Raw genomic sequence first — 27,296 nt, forward strand, 5'->3', positions numbered from 1 at the left:
GAATGTAACTGGATACATGAACAAGTTGTGTGAGTGCCGTTAGGGAGAGGGAAAAAAATAAAAAAGCAAATATACCAGTATCCAAATGTGAACAGACAGGATTCCTGATTTACGGGCAGCAAGCAGGGCTCAAATTGGATCTGCACTGCCTCAGCAAAGGTATCTGCTTATTGGACCATTTGTTTTTTAATCACCCTTCGATGTAGCTTTTGCTGAATCCTAGTTAAAATGCCATGTTGAATAAGGGCAATTCTGTGCCTTGTCCTGCCACAGTCCGGTCTTGTGGTAGGTTAAGGACTGTGCTGTGATTTGTACAACCTGTACTCTGATACTGGAGGAAAATAAACACAACCTACACAGAGAAAAGAAATATAAGAGTGACCCCCAAAGTGCTGAGTTCTCTCAGGCTCAGGTGTGGGCCAGCCAGGCTTTAAATATTATTTCTGTTTAATCATGCAACAGCTATGCAAGGCATCAAGCGGAACGAAACAAAACCAGTTTATGTGCTTACTAGCAATAATATGGATTTTGTCATAGGAAACCAGTATTTACTGTTCAAGTTATTACAAATTAATTATTTTCCCTAAATTACTAGGTAAAAAGATTATGAAATAAAGCTATTTCTAAAGGAATGCTTGGTTAATTCCAATAAAGGTAATAAAAAATCCCTGTTTTTCAGAGAAGGGTCTAGTCTCCTTTTAATAGATACCCCAAGGCAGTGTCCATGTTAAGAAGCCAGTGGTATTCCAACTGCATATCCCACCACATCAAGGAAACTGGTGTTGGACACCCAAACACCTCACTCCCTACCACCACACCGAACAGGCAGATGTTCAACAATTTCCCACACAACACCGGATCAAAGTGGTGCCTCATCCACGCCATCACCTTTGTCTCTCATTGGCATGGTTTGTGCAGCAAAGATCATCCCTTCATCCCAGAAGAACTCGGAGGGACCGTCCGCAAAACGCACCCCAGCGCTTTGGTGGAACATCAAAGCACATAGAGCTTTACAGATTGCAATCAAGGTCCTGAGGAGCACCAAAAAGCTTTGTGGGAAGTCAGTGCAATTCGCAGAGCTCGCACCCCTGTAACATGCTCACACAATGGCCTTACTAAATGGGAGGGCTACCAGAGAGCTAACGAGGAGCCTTTGAGGGCTGGGTGTTTGACTTTACTAAACTGAGGAGGAGAATAACATAAGGGTGTGGAATATCATAGCAAATACTGTATCAGACCACTTATTCACTGCAAACTGAGTCCTCTTCATTTTGGGGGAAATGAGAGCAATTTGGGACACTAATGTATCCCATGACCCTGAGTTTATCCAACAATAAAAACACATAATCCACAATGGATGGGAAAGCCAGCCTGCCTCCCTTGGCTCAGCTCACTTCCCTCTGCCCTACCAGCATTGCATTTTCCCTCTCTCGAAGAAGTCTCAGCTGGTGCTTTGAAGTGCTGACTTAAATTTGCAGAGAAGGCAGCGAATGCCACACAGTTTTGTTTCCAGTCAGGCTTATTTAAAGCTCATCTGAAGTTTTCACCTCCCGGATCTGTAAATGCTGCTGCTGCTTCATAACGAGGCAGAGAAGTAGTCTATTAATCAAAGCCAGCAGAACGTTTTCTACAGGAGGCATTTATGTGAAGGAGAGCAGCATATGAGGTTACACTTAGTTAGGAAGAAAATTACAAGGGGATCTCAGTTCTTGTGCTTCGGGGCATAAGCTGATCACCAGATGGGGTCAGGAAGAATTTCACCCTCTTTCGTTCCTAGATATAGTGTTGCACAATAGGTAAACTATGGAGGCTCAAGGAAGAAGGAAAAAAGCTGCTTATAGCCTGGATTTCCCCCTCTGCTTTCTTGGGAGCTATGTCCAACAAACACCGCCAGACAGAAGATGGTCAGTTAGAAAAACTATTGGCCTTTATTCTGGCAGTTCTTACTCAGAAAATGATGCGCACAAGAGCCCTGACTTCACATGTCCTATGAACAAAATACTAAGCCTGGCCAAAAAAACCTGCTCTGAGAAGCTGGAGGGCATCAGGTACCATGTAATGGGTACAACCAACGTATTTATTATATTATAAACATTTTACACTAGTTAGACTTCTAGATATGGGAGAACTTTGCCACAGCTCATGGGAGCAATTTTTTTGTTGCAATTCCTTGAGTGTTTTGGGTTCAAATTAACTCACTTACTTCTCTTTCTTAGTGCAAATTAATAAACCAGTTGAACTTAAAAAAAAAAAAAGGAGAAAAAGAAAGAAGAAGAAAGCCACAACACTTTGTTAAAACCACTAAGTTTCAGCTGGTATCATGTCAAAACCACTTGAAACATGAAACTAGAAATCTTCCTAGGTTGACTCAAAGACTATGTCTATACTAGGAGTGCTTTACCAGGAAAGGAATGCTGGTGTATAATGTTGGCAAAGGACTCCTGGTGTAGGTGCAACTATAGCAGCAGAACTGAGTATTAAATGGGTCTAGGAAATTTGAGCCAAGAGTTTTGCTGACAGACTTGTATCCAGGTGAAGCTCTCCAACAGTTCAAGCAATTGGTCAGGGGTAACACCTCTTCACATCCTGGATAGACACAAATATGTCAACACAAATTTTGAGTCTGGAAATGCCCAAAATTAGGTAGAGATTGTTTTGAAACTACTCTAAAAAAATGTAACTATCTCTGAATTTAGAAAAAAAATTACAAAATTGGTTTGTTTTGAAACTATTTTAAAAAATGTAACTAGCTCTGAATTTAGAAAAAAATGACAAAATTGGTTTATTTAGTAGGCTTCGCAGTTTTGCCACAAACTTCTGGCTTAGCTGTAGTTAAAGAACTTATTTCAGTCTTCTAATCTGTGACACATGGTGGGTGCTTTATGATTTCTCTCAGCACAACGAAATCTGTCTCTCAGCATGCAATCATAAATGTTGCATACAACCCCCACAAGCAACTTTTGGAGACTTCTCCATAACCCAGTTCATTTATTGTTGCCGTGGTCAGCACTGGTGCTGGAAGGAAACTGCCATGTGAGAAGATTGTATTATTATTCTGATAGAAAGACTATTAAGTGCTGGCTGTTCCCCTCCACATGAGTGCAAAATAACAAGGCTGGATAAAAATGTTCATTCTATTATACGCTAATAAGTACTATTGCAATACGGAGAAGGTAGAGCAACATGGCAGTTAGAATTTCACCAGATTCCTACCCAATTTACCTGGATTGACTATGTTAGATTTATGGTAAAAAGATATTAAAAGAGAAAGAAAGACATTTTCAGCTTCAAGCACTACAGAAAAATCCACTTCCCACCTAGCTTTGCTTGGAAAACATCTCTCACTCTGTAACAGCCTCTTTGACTGCAGCTGAGACACAAATACCCATAAGCAATTACTACCATTGCCTGTGCAAGTCAAACCTATGGTTCTGTCTCTTACCTGTAATCTGACTCTGTCCTTGTGGATTAAAAGGACTTGGTGCAGAGTTCAGAGAGGGCCGTGGGCTCTGGGTCGGGACCCCTACTCTCATACTGGGATGAGGAATGCGCCCTAAATCACTGAGGCGTTCAGAGAACAAACTAGGTTTAGAGTCATCAAGCTTCTGTCTGTGCCCTGGAAACAGCAAATCATAAAATAAAAGCGTTAATAACAAGATGTAGTAATTTAACACACCCCCCCAAAAAACCCCCGAAATGGCCTCTAAGGACCTGTTATTAGATTTAATGGATTTACAGATATTTCAGCTACCCCTGATAACACAGAAGCATCACTGGGGGTTTGTGTTTTGGACATGGTTGTGCTGGTGAAAGCCTTATTGAACACAACGGTGCCCATACACATGTGTAACAGATTGCAATTTGGATCAAAATAAGCACTTATCAGGACACTCACACAAGGTCTTTTTTTGTTGGTGTTGGTTTTTTTTTCTGTTTTAACTACACAAGATAGTTAAGAGGTAAACTTCCCCTTCCAAAAGCAAGCCTCATGAGTACATACAAGTTATCAAGTGGGACAATTATTCCATGCCTGATTCATATGTTGTGGATTTTTGCAAGCTTTTCTTCTCCCTTTACGTTTTTTTTTCTTTAACTCTATCACAGTCAGTCATTAGCTTTCATTCCTCTGGGATATTTTCCAAAAAGTCAATAGTCCCTGTCAATCCAGAAGAGCAGTATCCAAGGAAAATCTTCAAAGTTGCTGGTCAAGATGGGTCCTTCACACCCTGTCATGGTCAGCCTTCAGTGCTGCTACTGCTCTCCCCCAAAACAGGCCAATTGCCCCTGGTAATTTTTTGGAACACTCATTTAGGGATGTTTTGCTGTCAAAATGTAAAGTAGGGAAATGCCAAAAGCACCAGGATGCCACCAGTGGTACTGCTCATGTTGTCACTGAGATGGTTCAAGACTAAAGACTTTATTTCTGTAGTGGTTGTATTTTTGCTCCTAGGTTTAATTTCTTTCCAAAGGAGTTTTAGGATGCTCCTTGACCAATGGCGCCTTCCAATGTGAGGTGCAGAAGGTGTTATTTCTATTATTTAACACACAGAGAAACAGACATGCATAAAGATTAAGGACAGGACTAATTTTACTTAACTTCAGCCATTCATAAATCAGGCATCTAGTCTAAACTCTTCTAATGTAGACTTCCTCTTCGGTTAATGGAAAGAAATAGCTACTTCCAGAGGGCAATTCATCTCATTTGTCTCTGACACCCATCTTAAAACAGCATGATTCACCTTCTGAATTTGCTTTCTCTTCCTTCTCTGATCAGAGAGGGAGCACACATGACTGGTTTAATTAGACACCCTCGCCTTTAGTCAACATTAAATGGAATGAAGCTTACCCTAAGTCACCAACCAAGGTCACAGAAAAAGCCTCTGGCAGAGCTGAAAGGGGGGCCCAGACCCCCTGACTGTGACCCTGAACCACATCTGTCTCCATCCCCGTGAGTAGTGCCAGGGCACAGGCACAAGCAATAACTGGGTGGGATATTTTAATGCTTTTAACAATAAGAAGGGCCTCTGGAAGGGTTTGGGCTTGAACCCTTCCAGATGATCCCCAGTGGCTTGAGATAATCTGTGTTGTCCCTCAGCAGTGTGAACACAGCCATCTGCCTGGAGGCTACGAGAGTCCAGCTTTGCTGACATGGGCAGATTGTCCCATCAGTCTTTGGGCCAGAGAACCAATTCCTGCACTGGTTAATTTTTTTTAGAAGCAGAAATGAGGCCACTTAATCTTGAGATTGAGCTATCAGACTACCACTCCTAAAAAAAAATATTTTTAATGGTAACTCTCACCACAGTACTAACTACATGGGTTCACATCATCTAACTGGGACTATGGTACCTTCATGACACGTTGGCAAAGCAATATCCAAATTAGATAAATCCAAACTGAATTCAGGGAAATTACATTTTTAGATAGAGGAGTCAGGTTGCAAGATGAGGAGAAACTTGATGGAATTTAACTTTGGAGAAACTTCTCTAGCAATTTAAAAAATAATAATTAGTTGACCCATTATTTGGTATTTTGAAGTATGATTTCTCTCCCCCAGGATGACTCAGTCTAAAAGCACAGTGATAGGTAGGAGCCTTCTCCTCAAGGAGAAGGTACTGCTCCATGTTAGAGCTGACATGGGTGTCTACTTCTCGCTTCAGGAGGGATCAATCACTTTAAATGGGGAACGATTTTTGGTGGGCTTGTAAAAACTCCGTAACAGCAGCTTAATTAACAACATAACATCTAACTTGTATTCTTTAGCTTTATATTCTCAATCTATCCAAATTACAGCTTGTACAAGTTGGGTCTGCTGTATCTGAAGAAATGACTTGCACATACACATGCAGTCAATATTGTCTTGGGATTACTCCATCTTCTTTTCCTCCACAATTTTTATGTGTTTGCTTTTCCCCTTGCCTGTCATATTTTCCACTCTTTTTTTTTCTTTTCAAGGCATCCTCTTCCCTTCCTCTTTTCTCTTCTGCTCATTCCTAATCATGATTTGGCAAATTGAGTAGCCTGATCTAGTTGAAGGTATCCCTGCTCACGACAGGGGGTTGGAACGTGATGATCTTTAAGGTCCCTTCCAACCCAAATAATTCTGTGATTCTATGAAATCTGAGAGGGCTCAAAATAAGGCAGACATGATCAGCCCATCTCTGGTCTCACGCACCAGGGCTGACTTCAGCTGGAAATTAATCCACCCCCAAAGTAGATTGTAATTTGAATATTTGTAGAAAAATCCCACGTTATGTTCATATAGTGCCCTTTTCCTTAAGGAAAGTCACTGAAAGTCACTAAGAAACTGATGCACAAGCTATTTTAACCATCTTCAGATAACTCAATGAACACTTATTACATAGTTCACCACCACTCCTGCACCAGCCTATGCCCAAAACCTCCCAGCCCTGTTTTCATCACACTCTGTTTGGTCATGCATAGTTCTGCCAGAGAAGATTTTATATTTAATTATGTATATTATTTTTATAATGAAGTAGAACTGTCACAGAAAGACAAAATTCAAGAGGATAGCAGTGTACTTTAGGGTAGGCAGGGTAAAAAAAAAGCGGGGGGGGGGAAGAAGAGAGAAAAAAACAAAAGGAGAAGGGAAAAAATAATTAAGAAGAAAGATCCCTACATCTGGTAAAATTGAAATGATGTAGAGATGTGTGGGTTTGGGTGTTGCCGCCCCTGCCCCCCCCCCCCCCAAAAAAAAAAGAGTAGGAAAAGAGAGCTCTGTGCACATCTGGAAGACCCCAGGCATCAATGGAACTGCAAGTCCCCAGAAAGCAGCAAGGGGCCAAAGGCAGACTTGCCTTCCCCTTCTGGACATTTAAAATTTAGGGTTGTAACACGGAGTCATGTTGTGACAAAGAGATCCACAGAAGGAGCCACACTCCCCCAGTGAAATGTCCCAGGGAGACAAGATGACATTGCAGCTTCGCACGTCATGGGTTACTCTGCTTTGATAAAAGCTGAGACGTGCTCACACTGAAAGTCAGCAGGAAACTCAGCAAAACCTTCATATTCAGGAGGTGCTCACAAAGGCGTGTGGGCAACTTAAATATCCTGCCTTGATTCCCGTGCAGAAAAAAAAAATCCTATTAAGTACAGAGAAGCCATGAGGTATTGGCTGAAAACAGTCTAAAAAGACCTTCTGAGTAGCACATAAGCAGCAGCAATGAAATATGTGATACATGTTTAAAACTCATTCCACAAGCTGCTTTTCATCTCTCATTGATATATGTGTCCGTTGACAGAGAAATTCCTGATCCCAGGGGAGTGTGCTAAGAAAAGCTGTATTCCTCAGTCTCAGTATTGAGGCGTAATTTTATTTCAGGAAAAAAGATTAGAGTAGCAAGTGCGGAGAGCTGAGGGAGAATCCATGATCTGCTGCAGCAGTGGGTACATTAAAAAGCAATATAAAATCTGTGTGAAGAGTAGAATAAAATAATGCTGCAGTTATCCCAATGCCTGCAACACTGCATTTAGTGCCTGTTGCTCTGTTACAAGATTAATTTGTGGAATGGATTGGGCTTGGAGAGGGGAAAAATGTTTATGGGCACAGGCAGTATTCGATACAAAATGTGGTCAAAAAGATGGAGGCTGTTCCATGAGTCTCTGAGTAAGGATGCGACTCAGTAGCCTTTGGAACTGGTTAGGTCACAGGAGAGGAGATAGGAAAGAGATGAAAAAATTGAGAATTCATAGGCAAAAACTAAACAAGCTGTTATGATTCGTCTGCTGGCACAGTACAAAACATGCTGGATATCAGAAATCCATTATTCACTCCAAAATGACAAGACATATTCTGATCTTTCGCCACTACTCAGCTATTTCAAGCCAAATACCAACTTAAGTATTAGTTTCTGGAGGTAGAAGCATTGCCATTAATCCCTTCCAGTGCCAATTTTGGCCATTTTACATGAATCAAACCAGAAAACAGTACTGAGAGAGCGTCATTAGGTCAGTGCAAACTGCAGCCAGTCAGCCAGTGCCTGAGCTGCTGCTTCTGCTTGCCAGCCCCGGATGGCCTCAGAGTATGTTCACATGGCCCATGGAAGCTGATGTTCAATTATCACATCCCAGACACGGCACAAGATGTGAGAAGGCTTCTCCTTCTTAATCATTTCAGTTTAAACTAAGCAGTGGAATGTCTCCCAGATCAAAGCAAGGCAATCTTGAGTCTGCTGGATGTGGTAAGCGGAGAGGGACGTGAGCTCTTCTCTCATCCCTGAACTTCCACCACTCTGCTGGAGAAGGCAAGATGTAAATTGGGCCATGGAAGAGGCTGACTTGCAGAATGTAAATGTGGTGTTGATGCTTGAAGATTTTTACCTCCTCGGGGAGGAGGGGTGTGCGTTTTTATCTTTCAGCTTGTGGGTGTGGAACTGAAAACTAATCAGATTATGCTACACGTGGCCTTGCCAGATGCTGACACTCAGGGACTCCCTTTCTTTGTACCGTGTACACCACCCACCAGCTTTTTTGTGTGGGGTTTTTTTTTTTTTTTTCTGGTACCAAGGAGATCTGGTTAGCAGATTTTCAGCAGATGCTTTTATCACTCTCCAGTGGGTTAGCTATTTTCAGTCATCGCCCAGTTCTAACTTTTCTTGATTTTGCGTTAACAAGGAGAAGAATTGTGGGAGTCAGGTGTCTCCATAAAGAAGCCAAGGGAAGGCAGAAAGGTCATGAAAGTAAGATCCTGCTGGAGACACATTTTTTGGGACATCCCAGGCAGAATGGAGGATGATGACCCAACACAAAATTCCACCATGGCTTCTGTTTACCCTATGTCATGATTGTGCTCAGCACCTGCACTCCATGGAGTGACTAGGAAAGGGCAAACTGTTTTTGGAACTCTAGGACCAGTAACCAAAGCTTTCTATGGCTCAGGATTAGGTGGAATCCAATGGAAAAGGGACTTTCCTTCTGGGTAAAGGCTGGCAGAAGGAGGAATAATCACCTACTTCATGAGCTACGAATTCGTAGCCGGCACACCCCAGGCTTTTCTTGACCTCAAGAGAAGCATAATGGAGACCAAGAACCTAAGTTGTGATTATTCCCACTGTTCTCCAAAGGTGACATGCTTGAAAAAGTTAAAGAATAGGTACATTTTTTCCTACTAACATTATATGTCTTTGAGACAAGCACTCTGACTGTGTCTCTATTAACACTGGCACGCTAGGGACATATTTCTGTGTACAGATTGTAGAAGACAATTTCACAACATAAAAAAGATAAGCTAAATGTCCTCTGAATTTCATCACAAATTCACCTTAAATTCTCTTTGGATGTCTACCTGCATTTCACCCTATTTGGTCCTATGGATCAAATGTAACTGGAAGGTGCCAATATGGGCTTGACTGAATTCAGCTACAGGCTGGTAAAGCTGAAGGCAAGGGACCCACATTTATGCCACAATAAAGGAGTTGAGACCTGAGCCTAAGGCTTCCTAACAGCTGTTGTGCAGGGACTGAATAATGCTGAGCATTCAGCATGAAGCAAAAATATTCATTGTTCTGTTACAAATTTTAGACAGTACTTCACTGCAGCAACATGTCACTCCAGAGCAGTGTCAATCTACGCACTGGAGGTAAAAATAAGAGAGCCATAAACTAGAAGCTTCATATCAGCTCTTTGCAAGGAAAAGAAACTCTGAAGCAAGTCACGAGGCTCCCTGTTTTGCCCCCTGTCTTATGACAAATTGTCATTCAGGGCTGGCTTCTCCCCATCCAGTCCTACTGAATGCACCCAATCCAAAGTTCATGGAAAAAACCCCAAAACTCAAGAGCCAAATAATTTTTACCCAGGGAAGGGGAAAGCCTGGAACCCTTCCAGTCTCTTGGGTAAAGACACAATTATGAGAAAAAAATATAATCCACCCAAGAGACATAATTACATAATTAGGCCATAGGCTCTGCATAGGAAAAGTTCTTATAGTTCATAAAACAAGGAGCTACATAGGTGCAGTAACTGCAGTTAATTCACTCAATGGAGAAAAAAAAGTTTGGTTTTTTTAAGTAGCTGAGGGCACCAGTTTGCATTAGACTGGGGAGTTTATTCTCCTGACTGTACACAGAGCCCTGTTAGTCCCAACAGGAGTCATTCAGGCGCAGGCAGAAAATAAGCCCCTGTCTCTTTTTGTTCTTAAAAAAGACGTATTTTTTACCCAAAGCAGCTCGGCTCTGTACCTGAAACTATTGCAAGAAATGGAAATAAACAGACAGGGGAACGTACGCTGCGGACAGGGTCAGTTCTTATAAAATGGATCTAACATGGAGACATTTTATGAAATCGCACAGAGTTCCTCCTCCCTGACCTCTGCTCTCCTGAGGGTCTGCAGATGATATGGCTCAAAAAGGGCCAGATCCAGCTCCCAAGGGAACCAGTTACATTCCCATTTTCCCAGAGCCGTGGCTCCAAACCAGAGTGAGCAGAGGTAGAGGCAGAGGCAGGTTGGAAAGTCAGTGTAGAGGTCAAGCCCATGGACCATCTCTGGTGTCCATGGTCATCTCCCCATTGACTTTCTGGGAGAAAGGAAGTGTCATTTTAACTCATCTCACAGGCAGCCTGCCCAACATGGGACCAAAAGCTTCCAGAAGGGCAAAGGGAGGAAGGGTCAGGAAGGGTGAGAAGAAATGATCCCATTGGGGGTGTAACCTATGCCCCTTGATGCCCATGGGAATGACTCTAAAGCTTTTGAGGATATAAACTGCTATCAATGATTTTCAAAATTCAGCTAGGAGCTGTGAAGAGCACACATCCAGCTGAAAGACAGACCCGGAGGTCAGGGGTTTTCAGCAATCTGCAACATCTGCAAAGGAGCCTCTTGCTCCCAAAATTTCTCTATGTAGAGAGGTGAAAATGCCTCCTTGGAGCAGGGCTCCATTCTCCTCCTCCAGCAGCTAAGGGACTGATGGAGTTGTGTGGCAGGAGCTGAGTTGGCCAGGAACTCTGCGCAGGGAAAGGTGTGTTAAAGCAGAAAAACTGGAAAATGTAGTGAATGAAACCAAAATGGTGCTTTGAGAAAAAGGACAACAGAGCAGGAAGGAGCTCAAGTGGGATTGTTTTGCACTGCTTCCCTCCCACCAGTCAACTCATCCCAGGGTTGCAGGATCCGTCCTGCCCTCCTCTCTGCTCCAGGTGAATGAACCAAGTTTCCCCTTGCTGCAGTGGTGGATTTTTTAATTTCTCTCTTCTTTTTGAAAAACTTTTGAATTCTGACTTGGATTTTGAAGCTTGTTCTGCAAAGCTGAGCAATACCCCATAGGAATATGAGCCCGAACTAGACGGATCTGGGAGGGAGCAGATGGGACCCCCTTGCTCAGTAATGCTCTGCCTTCACCTTTACCCATCCTTCACAAACATAAAGGAATCTGTGTGCACATGTGCCAGGAAACCAGCTAAACATTGCTGGCATCGCCACTTGGAGACATTAAAGACAACTCACATAAACAGAGACTGTCACACAAGTCTTGGTCCCTGCCTTAATTCCCTTTGCGTGCTCGTATCTATTACACTCACCCCCTTCTCCTCCCCCTTTTTTTTAGCGTAAGGGGGAAAACAGAGAGCAAGGGTTGTCCTGAAAAGCGCAAGAGCTCCTCATTCTGATTTATCATCCTCAGGAACTCAGCAATATCTTAGAGGAATAAGTTTTTCTCCCCCCCAAAAAAAGGTAGCTATCCCATGAAGATCCCGCCAATTTCTGCTCCTTGCTGCAGCAACCGGCAGTAAAGATCACAGTGATGAAGAGGGCAAGAGAGGGGGGAGAGAAAAAAAATCTTGAACTGGCTTCCCTCCAGCTGGCAGGAGGGGATGGTTTTCTTAACGCTTGCGAAACCTGACTACTTTAAAAGAATGAGAAGGGGAGGAGGGATGATGTAAACACAGCCATTAAACCAGACTTAAGGCGCTTAGTTTAAATCTAGTGTAGGGCTCTCAGATGCTGTGCTGCTCTCCAGACATCAATAGGTGCATTTTCGTTTTTGGTTTTGTTTTACCCCCCCAAAACCAGAAGCCTACTGCTGGCTGAACGCTGCGGTTACAACGGGAATTCAGGCATGGAAGACACAACAGTTAAGCAATAATAGATGGATGTGTGCATGTTTGCACTCTATCTTTCAACAGATTGTTTTGCTGCCTTAGATGACTACTGTGTTTATATTCATGCAGCAGGTTTTAAGCCGACTGTTTAAACTTGAATAAAGCGGGATGTTTCTAAAATAACCTTACTAATACAATTCAGATGGCTAAAGAAACCTGAAAACGTGGTTAAAAAATAAAAAAGATGCCATTTCAATCTACACTGGTGGGGGTAACATGATCTAAACTCTGAAAGAAAACAGTCTTTACAAGTTCAACTTGAAGGATTATCTTGTGTATCAGCACCCTCTGTGGCAGAGTAGCATTTATCCACGTATCCACCCATGTTAATGCTGTTGCACAATTTACTACAGCTGTGATAGACAGATAATTGCTTTATCCACCCAAGTGTAATAAACGGAGTCTACAATGTTAATCCTTGTATTCTTATTGTCCGCGGATGCCAAATAAGGGAGAGACGCACACTGAAAACCCTGCCTCCTCCTTCCAAAACTACTGGAGTTTACTCACCCTCAGACCTGCTAAAGTGTTCTTATTGCATTCCACTCCTCTGCTTGCAGCGCCAAGTATTTTGAGTAGTATCAAGTTATTGTTATATAAAGGGCACCTACACTCAGGCTGTATGGAGGCAGAAGCCAGGATGTAGCAGCCTTTAGGAAAAAAAAAAGCAAACCACCCTCAAACATCTTTTCCTACTCAGTGAGTAAAACAGGCCAAGTATTTTCTGTTCTTGGGCAAAGAACAGAAAGCAATTACCTGTCCTTCTAAAACTGGACATCTATTCAGTTTGTGTGGAGTCTGTCTGACTGTTGAAAAATGTCATTTAGTTGCTGGCCCATCAGTGTTTTCCACAAAAATCTATAAAGATTTTTTATTTTGAATGTCAAAAACAGGCGTGTGCTTTAAAAGGTTTACAAATTCCTAGCGGCTCCATGAGCTTAGGTTTGTGGCATCAAATTTATAATGACAGTTTGACGGATGCCTCCCTTTCTTCCTCCGGAAAGGTATAAAGAATTGGTGGTTTCCCAGTAAAAAATACGTTTAACGCTATTCTTTGCTCTTATTTTTACACTCAAGCATGTAAAAAGTCTGGTGCTGCTGGCAATGAGTGGATTATCAGGGCAACTTTCAAGCTGCAGAAGGGATTCAACTTTCTGTGCACTCAGAGCACTTGCACAAGCACCTACATGATGTGCAAGTTCTGAAGAAGGACAGCCTTAAGCGGCACATAAATGCTGCAGCTGGGCTTAAAGAGAAGAAACATTGGGCTGAAGATGCTGCCAACAATCCAGGAGGTGAGTCGCAGCTTTTAACCCCTTGCTATGCTCCATCGCTCCCTGCCAATGCCATCAGGGGCATTTCTGGCTCAGGTGGAAGCTGAGATGGATTAACCTCTGCTTTCAGGTCTTTTAAGGGAAAGGGAAAGGGTAGACTTAGATTAGATATTAGGAAAAAATTCCTTGCTGTGGAGGTGGTGAGGCCCTGGAACTGGTTGCCCTGAGACAGCTGTGGCTGCCCCATTCCTGGATGTCCCATAATCCTGGAAGTGTCCAGGGCCAGTCCAGATGGGGCTTTGAGCAACGTAGTCTAGTGGAACGTGTCTCTGCTCATGGCAGGGGGTTTGGAACAAGATGAGCTTTAAAGTCCCTTCCAACCCAAACCATTCTGTGATTATATGACTTAAAAGCTAAAACACAGCCATAGGGGATGAATGGCTGGGGGTTCAGTGTTACAAGGTTGCCTGCTGACTATCACTAGTGATATTGAAATGGAATATTGAAATGGAAGATGTTTTATGCAGCTTCAGCCAATGAATGGCTAAATTTTCTTCAATAACTTAGATGATACAATACAAAGCATGATTATAAAATCTTGAGATTTTACAGTAGGGAGGAGTCTTCCAAACTTGGAGAAATGGGTCAGAATTCAAAATGATCTTAGCAAGCAAGAGAAATTATATTTGACATGTCATTAGTAAAATGACATGCAGTAAAAGTTAAGTGCATTATATTACATTTTGGAGCAAGAGATCAAATGCACCACAAGGACAAACCTATTAGCCAGCAGATTGCAGAGGAATATCTGGGGGTGGCAGGGAGTTGCAAGTTGAATGTGAGTCAAAAATGGGATTCTGCTTTTTTTTTTTTTTTTAGATTAAGTAAATGCATTTCTGGGAAAGATTAATGGTCATGTTGCATAGAAGACAGAGAAGGTAACTATTACATGCTGCTCAGAAGTGGTGAGACATCAGCTGGACTGCTTTACCCAGCGTGGGACACCACCCTCTAAGAAAGATAGAGACATATGAGAGAGAATCCAGAGAAGAGCAACAGGAGCGATAACAGATTTAGAAAGCATGAGCAACATGGAAAAGTTGAAGGAAATACATTTGTTTAGTCTAGAAAAGAGACGAGCAGGAAAGGACATGATAAGAGTAAAATGTTTTCTGCAGCAAATGGTAATCGATTGATCTCTGTGTCAGCTGAGAACAGCACAAGAAAAAGCTGCCTTCAGCTGAGGTAGAGGAGATTTAAGAGATTAATGCACAGTATTAGCAAACTCCTTTTTAAGTATAAAAGAAAGAAACACAAAACCCAGACTTGGTAAGTAAGTGGAAGGCTCAGTACTGAAGGATTTAAAAATTTGGACAGATGTCAGTGATGATCTAAGTATATCTAATACTTCCTCTGAGGACAAATGGACTAGGTCGCCTGAGGTTTCTTTTAACCCTACTGTTCTGGGGCTGAGTGGTTGTCTGTCCATGGTTAAGTCACGTACACAATATTTTGAACATGAGTACACACAGTCAGGGAGCTCCTGCTGTAACTGTGGGCCTGATGCTGCAAAGAGCTCAGCATCTCCAGCTGCCATGAAAGGGCACAGCAAAACATAGACTGTGTCTGCTCAGGTATTCCTGACCATGAGGAACCTGAGTCTAGAAATGTTGGTCTTAGCCCCTCCATGCCAGGGGTTTCCTACAGCTCTAACCTCTGAATAATTGTAATTTCTTTGCCTCACATGGATATTACAGGATTGATTTCACACTTAATTTGGCAAGCTAGTAGAAACTAGTGGAAACTTTGAGTTTCCACTAGTTTCTGGGGGAGACACAAAAAAGTAAAACTAGAATTTCACACCCAATGCTTGAGAGTATTCCTGCAATCCCCAGTGAAGGTCCAGATCCTAGTCCATGATTGGTTTTGGCTGTTGCTTTCTTATTTGTGTGTTTGCTCGTCACTCAAAGAGAGATGGTCCCACACACAGTAGCCCTGGCCATTCCCTTCTGTTAAAACCTATGTGCTCCTCTCCATGCCAGTGTGAAGAACAAGGGACATCAAAATGACAAACTTCTTTGGGGGAAAAAACACCACACACTAAGCCTGGAAGCAAATGTTTTTGACAACCTGTGTCTTCTATGAGAGTGTAGGGAACTTCTCAATGCAGTAGACTATAAGATCCTGGGATTTTCCAGCAAGACAGCCTCATTATTTGCATTATTTCCTCTTGGAAGTCCTTCATTCATAACTATCTCCATTGGATTTTTTTTTTTCTTTGGTGGAAAAGAAAAGAATATACAAACCCAAATCCCATCCATACAGAAACTCCAGTTCTCTATACATTCACCTCACATCAGACTCCCAGGAGAAAACCCCAAGATGGCTGTCCCTGCCCCAGATCATCTGTTTATCAACTTCATGCCCAAAACTCATGAGATGCATGTTTTTGGGCAAAGTTAAGCCCCTTATGGGCTCTGAAGGTCATTAATTCAGTGCCTAAGCCAGGTGTTTAACCTGTCAAGGGGTGATGCCTCCCATGACAGCCCCAGGGGGCACAGAGAGGGAGGAGGTGAGTGACACAACAGCACTTGGCTGGGAGGAATGTAATATTTCTGTGAAGGGCTTTGGTAGGGGCTGACCCAACAGTTGTTAAAGTTTGTTTAGTAACAGGGAGCTTCCCATGAACTTAAAAACAATAGGAAAACAGTTCTGCAGAATAAATCTCGCCATCTACCCCAGTTGCCTGCACGTTTGGCTACAAGAAGGTAGCAAATCCCCAGGAATGTGGGTGGTGGGGGGATGCTCCTGTGAGACAGAGTTGGAGGGTGGCCAACACAAGCAGCAGGTGATGCCACTCAGGGAGCAGTAAACAGCACTGATGAACACCAGGGAAAGCCTGGGAAAGGCTGGGGCCTTTCCAGCTGCTTTTGCAGGGATTTCTTCAGGAGCTCACCCCATAGAAACCCCAAATGCCTCTTCTACTGCTTTCAGCCATATCAGATTTAGTAGAAGGTGGGCTTCTCCTCAAAGAGGAGATCCGTCCGAGAAGGACCTACTTTTTATTTATGAATTTATGAGTCTGCCTTGACCACACGCCAGGGGAGCTCAGAGGGCATTAATTTTTGGTCACTGGACAGGATGTAGCATATGAGACAAGGAAACTTATGTCTCAATCACCAGGCCCCTGATCTGCACAATCCTCCCCCAACTTGATTTTTTAAAGTAAATTGTAGCTCACAGGCTTTACTTTGACCCTGCTGTAACTACTATATTATTGCACTGATGAACAGGATTCCACTTGGGCATGACTAGAGAGGGACTTTAGACAAGGGCCTGGAGTGACAGAACCAGGGGAAGGGCTTTAAACCCTTTAAAGGGAAGATTTAGATTATATTTTAGGAAGAAATTCTTCACAGTGAGTGTGGCAAGATACAGGAACAGATTGCCCAGAGAATCTGTGGATGCCCCATGTGTTCAAGGCCAGCAAAAGGACAGGGCTCTGAGCAGCCTGGTCTAGTGAAAGGTGTCCCTGCCCACAGCAGGGGAGTTGAAATTGGGTGATCTTTAGGGACCCTTACAGCCCAAATCACAATGTGGTTCTATGAGACGGATGGTGCAATCCTCTGGAAAAAGGAAAATCCAAGAAACAGAAGCTGTAAATGCCTAGTCATAAAAACACAAGTTGTTAAAATAGGCAGCTGTGTAGTTGATAGCTTTCAAAGATGTACACTAGCACATACATACAGCCATATATATATATATATATATATATATATATATATATGCTTCAAGCTTGGAAAGATGTTAAAATGTGTTAGATCATCACTGGCACACGCTTTGAATAATCTATATTTTATTAATATTTTGATGTGTCATTAAGTTTGGACACCCATTAGAGTGCACCAGTGGAAACCAGCCCTGCAATGCAAGAGTGGCAAGGATATTTTATTCTGCTCTTAAAGCAGGCAGAAATAACATTGAAGTACTTAAATTCTGGAAATACTCATCATCCCCATGCTATTAATATCACCTCAATACTCACTCTATTTAAAGCAAGTTTCTTTCTTTAGGTTTTATTTTATGGGTGGCAAATCCTCATTTAATTCAGAGGGTAAAAATGTATGAACCTACAATTGGAAAAATGGGATTGTCTGGGGCCCAAGCCATCTGCCAGAGCCATAAACAGAGTCTTTGCCACCATCTTTGGTGGGAGACAGGCTGGCCCTGAAGTCTTTACAGCTTGTACAGATTTAAATTTTATTATTTGACTTGTTTTTAATGTCATATGACTCATTTTAAGGAATAATATAGCTGGTTCCACTGTAATGGTTACAGCTAATGCCTCTGCAAGGCCAGAACTTGATGCCTCAGTTACAGAATTTAGATACAAACTCTGTAGTCTACCTCTTAGCCCCACTGTTTGATTTTTTTCCGCAAAGAAAATAAGGCACACTCGAGCCATTGGCTCCATGGATTAGAGGACAACACATATGTATGAGAGTTTCCTTCTTCTTTAAGCATAACCCTGATTTAATTCCATCAAAGAATGATGAAAAATAGAACACGAAATGCTCTTCCTTTTTGTCCAAGAAAAGTAAAACAAGCAACCCTGGTGATGTTAAGAAATTGGATATCTTCTAGCGATGCCTTGCCTTGGGTTTTTAACAAGTAAAATTCATCTGTCTTAACCAATTTAAATGAACTAAAAAGGTAAAAACAGAAAAGAGGGATGGAAAACTTTTTCCAGCTTCAACACAAACTGCGAGGAAGTCAAAGCTTAAAAAAAGAAAGTGTTTTTTTCACTAAAAGTCTACAGAGACCTCAGCACCATCACAAATGGAGAAATTTGCTTTTTAACTCTTCTCCAGGTAGGATGGATCATTCCTTGTCCTTTCACTCTGACTTCCCACAGGGCCCATGGGATTATTCGCCTTTTGGGAACAGAAGGAAGTTTGGCTGCCAGTGTCCCCATCCTTCACCAGTTTTGAAGTTGAAATAAGTTATGTCTCCCTTGACAAAAGATTCCATGTGCTAACCATTCCCTTCCATCAAAGCACCAACACTAGACTAGGACTGAGCCTAATTTCTAATGCCTGATGGATTTAGGTGGACAAACTACTGCTGTAATCTGCTGTCAAGTCTAACCCCCAGCATCTGGCAGCATTTCTGACATGACAATGGTTTAAAATTATGTATCTTGTAATATACACTCCCTTCTCCTCAATACTGATATTTCATGGCATCATTTGAACAGAACACTGGAACATCTATCCCTCACCCTCACTCTCTTACCAGGTGTGGGGGTAATTTGCTTCCAGCACATCACTCAGATTTGAGACTGAAAAGTGTTTTTTCCTGTTTTGCTTTTCTGTGATAAAGTTTCCTGATAGTGTCTGAGAATGGCTGATATTACTGTTTGCTGATGTTCTGATAATGTTTCTTGCTTTATTGTTGACTGTGGTGTAAATCTTCACTAAAATAAGCAGATGCACTCTGTGGCTGGTGAATTTAAAGTGAAGGTCACAGCTCACTCAATTTACAGTTAAGACAACTGTACCTCCACCAAGCTCTGAGGTTTTCATACCTCGGTGTTTAGTGTTTGGATGTTTCCTTCTCAGCTTTCACAAAAATCGTAACAAGAAAGAATGGTCAAAGCCTCCTTCTAGAAGGAGCAGGTCTCTCGCCCCACCAGGCAGGGATGGGTACCCAGCTCCTGATGGCTGCTGGGAGTATCCTGAGCACAAGGACCTGGGCTCTGCCCACCGCAACCTGGGCACGGGACCACAATCCTGCAGCACGGCAGGATCAGAAGTACCATTGCATTTCCAAAATGTAACATAACCCCCATCATGCCAGACCAAGCAACCCCACACTCACCTGGAAGGGAGGCAAGAGGTAACACGGTAGGGGGAAGGATGAACCATAGAGTCACAGAATCATTAAGATTGGAAAAGACCTCTAAGATCATCAAGTCCAACCATAAACCCAGCACTGCCAAGACCACTGCTAAACCATATCCCTACGCATCACATCTACAAGCTTTTGAAGAGTTCCAGAGATGGTGATTCAACCACCTCCACAAGCAGCCTGTTTGAGTATTTAAACACTCTTTCAGTGAAGAAATTTTTCCTAATATCCAATCTAAACCTCCCCTGGCACAACTTGAGGCTGTTTCCTTTTGTCCTGTCACTTGTTACTTGGGAGAAGAGACCAACCCCCACCTGGCTACAATCTCTTTTCAGGTAGTTTGAGTAGTAAGGTCCCCCCTGAGCCTCCTTTTTTCCAGGCTAAACACCCCCCAGCTCCCTCAGCTGCTCCTCATCAGACTTGTGCTTCAAGGTGCACTGTAATTAAAACCTGCCCTTCGCATTTTACTTTGCGTGCACGTTAAGTGGTCTCATTTAAAGCCAGGTAACATTATTTCCATTGGCTGTAGTTTCTGAAAGTCCCGTTGCTTATCCCAAATTTAGGCATAAATCATTCTGATGGCATTTCTCCGTTATGCAGGTTTGCTGTGTACACATGACGGTACATTCCTTCCTTGGCTCTAATTTTGTTCTGAGGCAGCCCCATTTCTTGCTGCTTCAGTACACTGAAAGCAACAGTATGTGTGTGTGTGTGTATGCAAACAAACACACCAGCACCCTCACACATGCTAAAAATGACATTTTCACGTCTGCTCACAAGGAAAAAGAAGGATTAATTATGCACAAACATTACAACTTTCTCCAGCTCTGCCTAGAGATGTGAAAGAGAAGTGGCCCTGTACTCACATCTCTTCTGAGAATTCCGCCATATGGTTTTAACAGAGGTTTATTTCCTGCAGCAAGAGAGGGCTGCAGATTCTCAATCCAACCAAAATAATTATGCAGACAATTTCACTCCATTACTTGCAGTGGAACCCAAGCTGTGTGGTCCTCACATGCCTGCTGACACCTTTAAAGAGACATTAAACCATTTTTACATAAAATTCCCTTAATGGGTGGGATGTAGGATGAATTTCCTGGAAGATTAGCACCTGTCACGTTGCATAAGGCTTGCCTTGACTACTGCATGAATTCCTTCAGTTGGTAGACAGCAAAACTGTGATTGAAACCTCTAGAATACAGCAGAGCCTCAACCGTATCTCTACAGAGGGGAAACCTCTCCCCTTGCTGAGGTTTCCTATGCAATTATTTTACCTCCCACATTTGCCCCTGAAACAGCACAGGCCGTAAGTACAAATGGGTGCCCCAAATTAAGTACAAGGAAATGGAAACACAGCTTTAAATTTCAGTGTTGGGTTGTGCTATGAGCACAGCGTGGATTCTTTGCTAAGAGCTTTTTTTCAGAGCCACCCTGGGCTGCAGATCTTTCCCCTCAACTGTAAGCAAGATTGCAGTATAAAAATTCCAATCTTTCAATCAGCAGTGAGTAAAGAATCCAGGGAAAATGAAATTGCTTTGACTCGAAACAATAAAACAAGTATTAAAACATCACCTATCTAACTCCAAATGTAAACTACAGGAATACTGTAAAAACAGAGATGTTAACCAAGACACACAGTGATTAAAGAATATTTTAAAGGCAGAAGGGAGACCACCCTTAAAGCATGGAAATGTCCTTTTGGACTAAAATGCAATCTGGCTTTTTTTTTTTTTTTTTTTGGGCGACTGTGTCTGATTTTAGTTACAGTAGCTCGTTTATGGAATTAGCAAACATACTACATTTCAGACAAGCAAATCCAATTAAATCAGAAGAAAGCACACACATACTTTTAGTGTGCCAATCTGTCTATGGTGTCGGAAAGACACAATTCCAGGCAGCAAGGGGGTGAGGAAAGGGGAAGAAGTTTTCCACAGGACCGGAGGATTTTTTCACAGAGTAAAATGCTGATTTCTTCAGATCAAAAAGGCATATGTACAGAAAAAGTAACTAGGACTATGAGAACAGATCAGAAATCAGGTATAAACCAGCAGCAAACCAAAGGGCACAACCAAATGGTGCAGGGGGTTGTTTTCTTGATGGTTTGCAAATCTTGGCGCAGCTGGAGGCTACTGCAGGAGCACCTTCCTCTGCCGGGCACGGGAGCTCTGCAACGGTTAATGGCACACGCTGCATGTGTGTGGCCTGAGCAGCGAGGAAACTCAGCAGGAAACATGGTTCTAATCTTTTTCTAGTGGCAATTTCAACATTATGGTACAGATAAATTATGGAAATGTAAATAGTAAAATCCATTTCTCAGTTCTTCGGCTCAGCGCCGGCAACCACCTCTGGTTTCTGTAGGCAGGACGGGCACAGGACGCTCTGTTACAGAGGGGCAAAGGTTTTGTGCTCAGCTCCTAATGGTGCCATATGGAGGGCAGCCTCCTCTCTGCTTCCTGACACACACGCAGATTTTATCCGTTTTCCTTATAAGCTCTAGAGAATTTTCTCCCATTTGAAGTCGGGGGATCACAGCACTCAAAAATCCCCCCTCCTGGCTGTGGAGTCGTAGAATCATAGAATGGTTTGGGTTGGAAGGGACCTTAAAGATCATCCAGTTCCAACCCCCTGCCACCTTCCACTACACCAGGTTTCTCAAAGCCCCATTCAACCTGGCCTCGAACACTTCCAGGGATAAGGCATCCACAATTTCTATGGGCAACTTGTGCCAGTGTCTCACTATCCTCTGAGTAAAGAATTTCTCCCTAACATCTCATCTAAATTTCCTCCCTCTTAGTTTCAAACCATGCCCCCTTTTCCTATCACTATCTACCTGTGTAAAAAGTACTCTCTCTCTTTTTTATAAACGCCCTTTAAATACTGGAAGGTTGCAGTGAGGTCTCCCTGGCATCTTCTCTTCTCCAGGCTGAACCATCCCAACTCTCTCATCCTGTCCTTGTAGAAAACGCGCTTCAGCCCTCTGACCTGCTCCAACAGGTCACTGTCCTTCTTATGGTGTGGACTCCAGAGCTGGATGCAGCACTCCAGGTGGTGCCTCAAAAGAACAAAGTAGAGAGGCAGAATCCCCTTCCTGGACCTGCTGCCCCCTCCTCCCCAGGGCGTGTTGGCTTTCTGGGCTGCGAGCACACACCGTTGGCTCATGTCCAGCTTTTTGTCCACCAGAGTCAATACACCTTCCTACAAAGCTATTGCACCTCTGATAAAATTACAGAAGTGTACTGGCCATTATCAAACTGCCTTTACTAATGTAATCAAATAAGGTTGGTTTGTTAAGTTCACAGACTTTCTAGGTCCCACAATTGAGCAAACTGCTCTGACTGAGCCTTTTCAACACAGCAAAGAAACACTGAAGATGTCAGCGGCAGCACTGTCTTTCTGTGGCACAAAAAAAAAAGCTGTGGATGTACTTTGATCCAAGCTGGATTTAACAATGCTCTCTCTCCCCTAAATCTTCTGTTTTCAAAACAAAACTGAAATTTCAGGCCAGCGTTTCCTGTGGTGATCGTTGTGGTTAAACACTACTTGTCAGTTTTTCGTGCTTGATAAGGTCTCTCGGCTCAGTAGCAGAAGAATTGCTGTCAACTGAGCAGTGGCAACTGGAGACAAAAGTTACACCCAGCAGGAATGGCTGGATCCAGCTCTCCTCTGAGCTTATGGCAAAACTCCCACTTCAAGAGAAGCAAGTTTTAGGCTGATACAGGTATTCCAGTTGGCCTTTGGTTTTGTGCAGAGAGGGGCGGCAGCTGATGTTATTCGCCAAAACAGGAGAAAAATGTTCTAAAGGATAAGAGTGCCGGGGTTTGGCCAGCTGCACCTACTCTTCATGCTACACACCACAAACATCTAAAGTGGATCTTGGGGGAATTACCCATTGTGGTTTTGAGGTTTTAAAGAAGGACCAAAAAAAAAAAAGAGGAGGACAGGAAAACTTCACTCTAACACTGATTCACCCTATAAATTGATTTAATTTTCTGACAGTTGAAATGGAAGTTTAAAGATGCAATCTGGTTTATCAAGACGCAGCCCCACACTGAAATCATTTAGCCAAAAAAGGTCCCTTCCAACCCAAGCCATTGTATGAAATGATTTTAGCTCTCCAAAAGCATTACTCACTAATTTTGGAGTATTATGAGTTAACAGATTTAACGCCCTTTCTCCCAGTCTGACATAGACAAGTCAGACCAAACCTGCACAGAAACCTGCTCAATAGGCAGGATCATGACTATCTAGAGGAATTCAATCTTAGTTTGGCAAAATAAACAAAAAACCACCAGTGACTTAAAAACCACCAGCAAGAATTGTTGTCCTGGCCAGCGAATCACATCAAGTAATCTGGGGACTTTGCACAAAATTCAGGATCTCAGCAGTCAGAGCAAATGTGCCAATCACATGAAGCAGCCATGAAAACTCCCCCGTGTATGGTTCTACTGGCTGGCATTCCAAGCCCAACATGAACATGCTGGTGAAAGTACAACGAGGTCTCTGACCACAAATGATAACAGACTTAGCTTTGTGCCACACCCCGAAGCCAGTGTTCCCTCAGTCTTTTGAGAAATGGCACAGACTGCTGGATCCTTATCTTGATGGGGATTTCCACTCATCCAAGTTCTTTAAGATGGAACCTGTAAAGCTTTTTCCCCCTACCTGAACACACTGGATGCCTGATTGCCTGATTACCTGATTACTATATGCAGGTTTGGACTGTCTTGGCCATGTCAGACTAGGAAGAAACTGTGTTAAAGACACAGAATCATGGAATGATTGGGGTTGGAAGGGACCTTCAGGATCATCTCATTACAAACTTCCTGCTGTAGGCAGGGACTCCTTCCACTAGACCATGTTGCTCAAAGCCCCAGCCTGACCTTGAACTATCCAGGGATGGGGCATCCACAACTCCTCTAGTCCAGTGCCTCACTACCCTCCCAGGTAAAGAATTTCTTCCTAAGTGACTCATCAGATTCCAAAATTAATGGTAATACTCTCAGAGAGCCAAAATCCACTCAAGAAGGGAAAGGCGTCCATCTGCCCTGTACTGAGGTCTACAGGAAATTGCCAGCACTGAAAATAATGATTTAATGGGACATTTCACCAACTAATCCTGAAATGATGGGCTTCTTAGACATTGTTGCCTTGGCATCAGCACTGCTCAGAGTTTATTAGCAGGTTCCAGAGTGCTCCATGTTATGCTCTGTCCCACGTCTTAGAAATGACTGAATTTAAATCAATGGGATCAGTATGATCATTCAAAACATGCTGGATCCTTGGCTTTTAGCAGATCAGCCAAGAGAGAAACAATTTCTCAGCTAGCAGCACAAATAAATAATATTTGTACGTTCCTTTCCCTACCTTTTCCCACATGTGATTCCTTACAGACTTAATACATTTTTTTGTCTTCCTCTATTTTATTTTCTAGCAGCTTCCTCCAGAAAACAAACAAACAGATATCAGCAGCATTGCTTCTTGAATGTCTTTCATTCATCTTAATTTTCCCTCTTTTTCTTAGTATTTGCTGCACACATATTTTTGGGTGCTCTTACCTCCTCCCATCATGTAACAATAACAGCACTAGACATTTAAGTCTACTTTCTCAAAAATTACAATTTTAGTAATTTTCTCTGCTTCTTTGTGAACTGTAAGCCTTTAGAGATGGGGATGTAGAGAAGTTAGTTACTTCTTGGCTGTGCCAGGTACTCTTTACAGTTGCAGCCTGGCCAACATGCGTGGAGCAGCAGGAAAAATTCACCATTTCCACAGCTTTTCTACCTGAGCTTTTCTACACCATTTCAACGAACAGGAGAGGTGTTGGACAGTAACACAGAGAGGAACACACCTGGCATCCCAAATTACTTCCATGTGTTCACTGTTGCTAATGAACTATGAGGTTAGCAAATATGAGAGGCTGCATTTCAGAAATATTTATACAGGCAGTGTGAAGAAGTGACAGGAAATGAAGTTATTAATTACAAAAGACAACAACAAAGGTCATTGCAATACTGTGAGCCACAGTGAAATGGGATTTCACAGCGACTGCACTGGTACCTTACATTTAGAAATGCATCGAGCCAAACTTTTCACAAACAACTAGATGATTTATTACTGTCTGTAATGTAGAAATGAAGTGGCCAAAAACTGGCAAAAAAAAAAAAAAGCTTTTCTCATTAATGTCAGGCTGCAGAATTCCAGATTAAAACAGCCTGGAGGCTTTCTGCCCTCTAATAGATCTCAATTATTTTTCCCCCTTAAGGGAGAAATGACCAACTAGGTCTTGCAGCAGCAGGTTTATGGCCAGTACACTGTCAACATTTCCAGGAAAAGCCTCTGTTTTCAGGGATTTCTGACACTGTTGTAGAGCTTACTCAGACTAAATTTTTTTTTTGCCTAACAAACTCTATAAATTTTTAAATAATGCTTTAAAAAAATAAATCTTGCTTAGGTGCTCAGCTAATGGGAACTGACTTTTTTGGAGCTCACTTTCCATTCCCAAAGCAGAAGCCGATCTCAGCAAGATGTTTAATGGAAACCTGGTCAGTGTCCACTCCACAGTCCCTGCTATCCATCCCACAGCTTGGATATTCCATCAGCACGGAGGGGGGCAGGGGGGGGTAACAAGTCCAACACTGTGTTCACGTGGCTTCTCCAGGCTGCAGCTGTGCCATCTGACAGGGTTATCCAAGCCTGACCTTTCCCTGCTCCTTATCACTCATCTTCGACCACAGCTACTGCTGATTTGGAGCAGGCATCTGCTAAGCCAGCTCATTTTGACTGATGCTGATTAGAGGAGCGCTGGGGAATGGTGTGATGCTGATTAGAAGAGCAGTGGGGATTGGTGCTCTCCACAGACAGCACAGCCACCGCTGGAAGAGAACACCCAAGGAGCCTTCAGCTCCCCCAGCCCCTGGGATTTCTCCTGCTAGAGGAGGTGCAAGGCAAAGCCACGGGCCTCCCCTCCTGCATGGATTTACTGTCATGCTGGTCTACAGGGCTCAAAAATTTTCCAATTTCCCTGGAGACCTTCAGGGACTCTAAGGCACTTGTGGCAGATGTCTTCACCTTGACACCCTCTTCTTTTCCTGTTGTATTAGCAGTAGGTTCTCCCACTGGACATGGCCACGAGAAATCCTGAATGCAAAGTCCACTTGAGTTTGGGAAGGAGCTGACTACCTATTTCTCTTTTTCTTTCCTTGCAAACATCTTATCTTAATCCACAGGAAAAGCTGGGAGTTTCCCCATGGATATGGAGGTTTCTGAACATCCATAGACTGCCCATATTTACATATAATTAGAACCAAATCTCATTAGGGACACCAAAAGTCATTACAGGGACAGACATCTGCTAGACCACTGCAGACACAGAGTAGGAACTGTTTCAAGGACTGTAAGTCAAAGAACTGGAAATTCTGCATGTTTAAAGGGGCTGCAGAAAGTGCAGAAAGCCCATGGCTGTGGGGTTGGAACTAGATGATCTTTAAGGTCCCTTCCAACCCAGACCATTCTGTGATTCTAAGTGGAAACTCCAAACTCACTACTTTCTCAAATCCCTTGTCTGAGGAGAGTCATAACATGTTAAGGAAGAGCAGCTGAAGGATATGTTGTTATAAAACTGGAGGTACAAGTTTAGATAACTCACTCTGAGCTGAAACAACTAAATGAGTTCTCGTTCACACCAGAAGTCAAAGTCAGGCTCATAATCTGCCCTCACACACTGTGCTGTCTCACTTGCACAGAGCTTACAAGACTGCTCGTTGCCTATGTCCTGGAGAAGTGTTGTAACTTCACCCTACTCAGCAAGCCAAGGAGGCCACAGGGGATTTAAAAGCAAATTTCTTAAATCAGCTCTTGGTTGGTATATACTAAATATTACTATACAGCAGGATGTATAGCAGTATATTAGGAATTACGGAGTAAAGGCAACAATGCAAGCTATTTTTCCATGTCCAGAATATCTAAGCAGTCAAGACTGGTAAAATCTAGTGTCTAAAATACCTG

General features: G+C 42.8%; 1 protein-coding gene across 1 annotated transcript in view; it reads right to left on the bottom strand.

The window, feature by feature from the left end:
• The window catches only part of RUNX2 (RUNX family transcription factor 2), a 155,387-nt gene that overhangs the window by 32,205 nt on the left and 95,886 nt on the right, over positions 1-27,296 (bottom strand). Inside the window, exon 6 of the mRNA XM_032683156.1 lies at positions 3,443-3,616. Within this exon, the coding sequence (XP_032539047.1) occupies positions 3,443-3,616 (174 nt within the window). The remainder of the gene's footprint in view (positions 1-3,442; positions 3,617-27,296) is intronic.

This window comes from Chiroxiphia lanceolata, chromosome 3, assembly GCF_009829145.1.
Source record: "Chiroxiphia lanceolata isolate bChiLan1 chromosome 3, bChiLan1.pri, whole genome shotgun sequence".
NCBI classification, from domain to species: Eukaryota; Metazoa; Chordata; class Aves; order Passeriformes; family Pipridae; genus Chiroxiphia; species Chiroxiphia lanceolata.